The 6489-nt window shown below is 39.7% G+C and overlaps 2 protein-coding genes across 4 annotated transcripts in view; both read left to right on the forward strand.

The window, feature by feature from the left end:
• LOC112157186 (E3 ubiquitin-protein ligase UBR2) lies at nt 1–846 on the forward strand (the record flags this gene model as incomplete). The annotated part of the gene is given in 3 exon segments (XM_024289792.1): nt 1–105; nt 193–294; nt 365–846. Coding segments are annotated over 3 exon segments (349 nt in total), but the record flags the coding sequence as incomplete, so codon positions are not given.
• The window catches only part of LOC112157183 (B-cell receptor CD22), an 821740-nt gene that overhangs the window by 298098 nt on the left and 517153 nt on the right, over nt 1–6489 (forward strand). The gene's annotated exons all lie outside the window — the stretch shown is intronic.

Consider the following 6489-nt stretch of genomic DNA (forward strand, 5'->3'; position numbering starts at 1 on the left):
GTGTTCTCAGAGCTACTGCTGTCAGGTGGAGGTGGACGGCGAGGACGTGGGAGCGTGCACCGCCCACACCTTCACCTGTGGGGCGGGCGTCGGACTCTTCCTCAGGTGACCGGCGTGGATTCCATGATTGTATTTTAATGAAGCTGAAAACAACACAACTTTGTGTCACAATAACAAACGTTGTGTTTGCAGGGTCAGAGAGAGTCAGGTGTTGTTTGTCGCAGGTAAAACGAAGGGCTGCTTCTATCCTCCCCCGTTTCTGGATGATTACGGCGAGACTGACCAAGGCCTAAAGTAGGACTTCCTGTTTGTTTGTTTTTGGAGCCCCTCCCTCACCTGTTTGTTAACAACTCGCTGGTTGCAGGCGCGGAAACCCCCTCCACCTGTGTTTGGAGCGATACCGGAAGATCGAGCGCCTGTGGCGGCAGCACGGCATCCCGGAGGTCATCGGTCACGCTCAGGAGGCCAACCAGACGCTGGTCGCCATTGACTGGCAGCATCTGTGATGTTAGACTCCTCCCACACTCAGGAGCCAGTCACCTGATTGGCTCTCAGCCTTTGCCCCTCATCTTAACTCTTGCAGGGATTTTTTTTTGTTTTTTAAACGTGTGATTGGCTTGCTAACGAGTTTACCTTTTAAAGGAGCGACGCTTTTCCTCCGTCAGCTGATGAGTTTAAATGAAGAATGGAAGTGTTGGTCTCCATGGCAACAGGATGGAGCGGCGTAACACCTTATAGACTCTTGTCATGTGACATCAGAGGAAACGCTGCTGGTGTGTAAAGGGACTTCCTGTTTACAGATGAACACAATTTTACTTAAAAAAATAAAAGACAACCTTAAAAGTTTTTTCGTAAATTTGTACAATATTTTATTTTATAAATGTCCTACAGAATTGTATTTTTCATTTTATTCAGTAAAGTAAAACTAATTACTGTTGCATTATTTTTTTAACATTGCTCACCTTTGCTCTTTTTTTTGGCCGCTTTTATTTTGAAGGCTAAAAAAAAAAAAACGCAACTTAACCCTTTAACACCAGAGCTCCAGAGCTTTAACACCATTAACACGATAATTCCAGTAGATTCTGATGGAGAAATCATTAGAATCTACTGGAATTATGTGTTAATGGTTTAAAAGTTACAGTATTTAAGGATTTTGTGTTTAAACGTCACCGATGACGCCTGAGGTGTTAAAGGGTTAATAGAAAAGTCGATATATTCAGTAAAACCTCAAATTTTGGAGAATCTTTTTATTTAAATTTTAATTTTGATCTAATATGGAAAATGCATTTTGCTAGAACATTTATAAAATAAATACTGTAATTTTTTTTGTTATTTATGTAAAATTTTGTTAAACAGGAAGTCACTTTACACAGTAGTGGTAGTATCGCCATTTTTTTCATGTGAAAAGGGTCTATTAACTCCTTTTTCAAAAAGGGGGCGTGGCTTCAGCCATGGCTTGGTTAGTTTTATGGATGGAGCTGATTGATTGATTGATGCCACTTCCTGTCGGATTGTGCGACTATTTTCCTTTGGGCAGAATTTCCGTCCGGTTTTGTTTGCGTGTGGGAGGTGATTGGTCACATGACCTGTTGATATGTGAATTCCTGTACAGAGTACGACGTGTAACATACTGTTTAAGAACCAGAGTGTCAATAAAAAAAGACTTTAAAGAAGAACTGACTCTGTTCTGTCTGTGGAGGAGTTCAACTCACGACAACGAGGGCGTCCGACTCCTAATCTAAAACAGAACCTTGATCCTATGGAGCTAAATTGGGGCCAAAATTATTTAAAAACCCAAATTAAACAAATTGAAAAAAAATTTTTTTGGGCCAAAACAAATGAAAATGTCAGAAACTTCTAGCTATTCTAAAAAAAGCTGAATTACTTTCAGATTGAAATATTAATTTTCAACATTGAAAATGTCAATTAGAAAACTTTTCTGTTTCAAATCTTTTTTTTCACTTTCAATACTTTTTTTCTTGTTTTAAATTTTGAAATTTTCAGATTTGAAAATGGGGAAAAAAAAGATTTGACACTGAAAAAAAGCTTAGAAATTTAAGTTTTGACTTGAAACCTAGAAAAACAGAAAATTTGAGAGAGAGATGAGATCAACTTTATTCATCCCTGCAGGGAAATTCAGTTGTAGAAGCAGCAATTAATAATAATGAAAAGCACAAAACACCATTAAACTGCTAAAAGATCAATACAAAATTCAAATGATCAATAAAATGTAACTAACTTATAAATATAAGTAGTCATAGCAGCAGAATAAAAAATAAATAAACAAATGAACACACATAGCAGCAGAAAAAGACTATATACACCAGGGCTGGATCTGGCCAGCCCCTGTTGGGGGTGCAAACAGAATATTGGGGGGGCAAGTTTGGGGATACTAAGTGGTTGTGGTGTAAAATCCGCCCAGGAAGTCCCCCTCTGATAAAAATCCTGTCTATAGAGTTTGTAACATGTCTGTGTGTCATTTTTCTTCTGAAAGAGAACAAATGTAATCAGAAATCATTTAGTTTTTGCATTTCCAAGTATTTCTCGGGCTGCACGGTGGCGCAGTGGTTAGCGCTCTTGCCTCACAGCGAGAAGGCCCCGGTTCGACTCCCGGCTGGGACCTTTCTGTGTGGAGTTTGCATGTTCTCCCCGTGCATGCGTGGGTTTTCACCGGGGACTCCGGCTTCCTCCCACCGTCCAAAAACATGCTTCATAGGTTCATTGGTGACTCTAAATTGCCCCTAGGTGTGAATGTGAGAGTGGATGTGTGTGTGATTGAGGCCCTGAGACAGACTGGAGACCTGTCCAGGGTGAACCCCGCCTTCGCCCGTCAGTAGCCAGGATAGGCTCCGGCACCCCGCGACCCCGAAAGGGATGAAGTGGTCAGGAAAATTAATGAATGTATGAAGTATTTCTCCTTTTAAATCAATCAAACTGTCTGGGACAGACTCTGTCTGAATGAATGATCTTCTTTCCATCAACGTGCTGATGAAAGGTTGACACCAACAGCTCTCTGCAGGAAGAGTCTGCTCTGATAGCTCCGCCCCCAGACTAACACAACACTCAATTTCTCCACTGATGATCACTAGATCATTTTAGACGCAGAATCCCGAATATCTTCCAGTTGTGTCCTGTCTTCACTAAACTCCAGTTCAAACAGCTGTTTGTTACTTTAGGCGCAGCCTAGAGACCCCCCAATGGCAAGGACAGATTTTGGCTTTTATTTTTTAAATACAAAAAAATTGGACTAAAAATCATCCGTTTTATTTTTTAACTGAATGCAAGAAGCTGCCATAACTGTGGGTTGATTCCACTTGTTCTTCATCTCGTCTTCCTCCAAAAGAACTTGATTTGCTCTAAATTCAACTCTTTGATCATTTTCAAATACATTGAGATAAAGATAAAAAAACAGTGAATAATGTTTATTTTCATGAAACTCTTAAGGTATTAAAATGCTGCTTTTCTATTTAGGAAAACAATAATCCAGAAGCTGCTCCCACACATGCTGCACATCTAACAGATTTATTTGTGTTCCGTCCTTTTTTCATTTCCCTCTCGAGCTCCAGCAGTGAAGCTTTCACACAGGAGGTCTAAAACTGCAGAAAGTCTCCATTTCTCTGTAGAAACTTGACTGGATTTCAGTCATTTTGTTTTGTGGTTTTTATTTTCTTGATGTGATCACAGCTAATGAATAAAAAAGATGAATCAATGATTTCCTGCAGTCTTCATGAAAACATCCGACTCCTGTTTCTGGACCCCAATTTTCAAAATAAAATGACTTCTATGTATTTTACAGTCTTTATCTCAGTGTTATAATGTTAGAACCTTTTACACAAATGCACAAACAAGCACAAAATCTCCTTTCAACATGATGCAAAATGAGTTTCACCATTTAAAACAGCAACACCACCACCTTGTGAAGAAACACAGCATTTACACACACAAAACTACGGTGGCCCTGAAGCTCAAACCTCATTCCCAAATCCCTCAGTGCCGAAACACCTGCTGTATTGAAAGAATGCTCAATTCTTATGATCCCGTTACACCATCATAAAATATGTGGAACAAATTTGAGACAGTGGGTAAATAAAGAGCATTTTTCTTCCCTGAACATCATTGATATTTTAAACTAAAATAGTTGGTGACCTGCTGGACTCTCACGGAGTCGTCAACCATGTAGCACACAGACTGTTTTAAAAGACTTTTTTAGGATTTAGATATAACTTTTTTGGTTTTTCAACATAATCTTTTCAAACTTTTCCACATCATTTTTTCTATGTTTTATGCTCCAATTATTTCGGTTTTTAGAGATTTTTCGGTTTGTTTTTGACATAATGTTCTTTGTTATGCTATTACTTGTTTTCTGCTGTATTTTTTTTCTTTTTTTAGACATTTCTTTCCATTTTAATATGATATTCTTTTCTTATGATGTCTCACCACTTTAGCCGTGTGATCCCACGACCCGGAGACGACAAGGTTCTCCCCCCGGGTCTGACTCCAGCTCACGCTGTCCACTTCCTGTGTGTGTTCTTTGGACACTCTCAGCGGAGCGTCCTGATTGGCTGTGTCCCACAGATGCAGGCTGCCGTCTCCGCCTCCTGCCACCAGGAGGTGCTCGTTAGTCTCACTCCATGCAACGTCAAACAAGCCGTCTCCCCACTCCCAGCTGAGGAACACACAGACCCGGGTCAATGTCTGCACTGCTAAAGTCCAATTTAGGGACCAGAAGTGTACCTCCTCACTGAGACGAGTCCTCGGGGGGTCTCATCGAGGATGAGCAGCGTCCCACAACCTGCAAAGAAGACGAGGAAGAAGCTTCAGTGAAAACAACTTTGAGAACCTAAGAGAAGCTGCATTTTTGGCAGCTTAAATAAAAAACATAAATCAAATATGATAAATTAAGATGAAATAAAACTTGTAAAAGGAAACCACATGACTAAAGAAGTGTTCAGTCATTGGCCAGGAATATTCTGTTGTTTTTGTTTGCAGGACAGTTTAACATCCAGCTGTGACTTTTTTGACGCTTTCGATCCAACCGTTCTGCAACCCTGACCTGCTATCCCGTAGTACTGGGACGCCGCACACGCCACCCTGTTGGGGATGAACGGGGACACCTCCACGGCGTAGCCATGGCGGCCTGGGCTGCGAAACACCTGGATCATGGCGTGCAGCGCAGCTCGCCCTGCAGATGCATGAAGGAATCAGAGAGCAGAAACCCCTCCAAAATCCTACAGACAGAAATCAGCTGTTAAATGCTTATATGCAGCATTAATATTTAAATATCCTCAATTCATAGGTAGGATTATAAAAAGTCATTCACAACAATATATTTAATAATGATCTTTATATTAAACAATTCTTTATTTCACCTATTTAAATTATGCTTTCTTGTTTGTTTAAGGCTAAATATTAAAGGGAAAATAGACTAATTCACACCAATACATCCAGGAGAAGTTTATTCTAAAGTCAGAAAAATGAAAAAAACAATCAAGTGACACTTTTACCTCAAATTAAAACTGTCTTCAAGTTCATTCACATTTTCCAGATTCTAAACAATGTTTCTAAAGAGTACAGAAGAATTTTTTTTAAATATTTAGCTTTAGTATTATATAATATATTCAAATTGCTGAAAACAACATGAATCGACACTCAATTAAATTAAATGAAGTTGCTGATGTGTTTTTTTTTTAATCGATATTTACCCGGAACTGAAATGGAAACGTTCAGTTTTACCGTCCTGTCACGTCAGTCAAAGATCAAATAATTCCACTTTCAGAGTTTTCTATGAAAATAAAGCTTTAAATTCACCTGTAAAGTTGCTAAAACCTCAATAATGGACGCATTTCTCTGAAAATGAGTCTCTTTTTGACTCTCCTGATCTTCCGTGTTTTGGTCAGCTGACCAAATTACCCGGATGTTGCTCTTCTAACAGGGTTTTTTTTTTCTCACCACTAGAGGGCGGTGTTTCCCCAAATAAAAGCCAGTCGCAAATGAAAACACGGAACCTCATCACTTTGCTGGAGGATACAAATTTGATCAGAAGACAGTAAAAGAAAGAGGAAATAAGTCACAAATACGTGACAGCAGAGGAACTGAACTTTTTTAGACCTTATTTCATCATCTGGACAAAAACAGCGGGAACATTCCCTCAGAAATGCTGCTTTTTCCTGTTGATTTTCGCTCTCCACAGCAAGAGCATAACTGCGCATGCGCATGCCGGCGCGGTTACCATGACAACGCGATGTTGTGTGACTGTGTGACTTCACACAGTGATGTAATAATGATGTGCGATGACATCATTGTATGCTTCAGTTATGTCATGTTTTCCTCCCTGCAGCTTCTGATTGTAATAATGACAGTGTGTGACATCATAACAGATGTCAGGGAAACTTCTTTTGCCATAAAAAATTTCCTGAAATTTCAAGTTTCTTGAAAGCTAACCAAGCGACACCACAAGAAAAAACCTGCTCAAACCCACCAATAAAACCA

Source organism: Oryzias melastigma, linkage group LG1 (assembly GCF_002922805.2).
Source record: "Oryzias melastigma strain HK-1 linkage group LG1, ASM292280v2, whole genome shotgun sequence".
In the NCBI taxonomy this organism is placed as follows: Eukaryota; Metazoa; Chordata; class Actinopteri; order Beloniformes; family Adrianichthyidae; genus Oryzias; species Oryzias melastigma.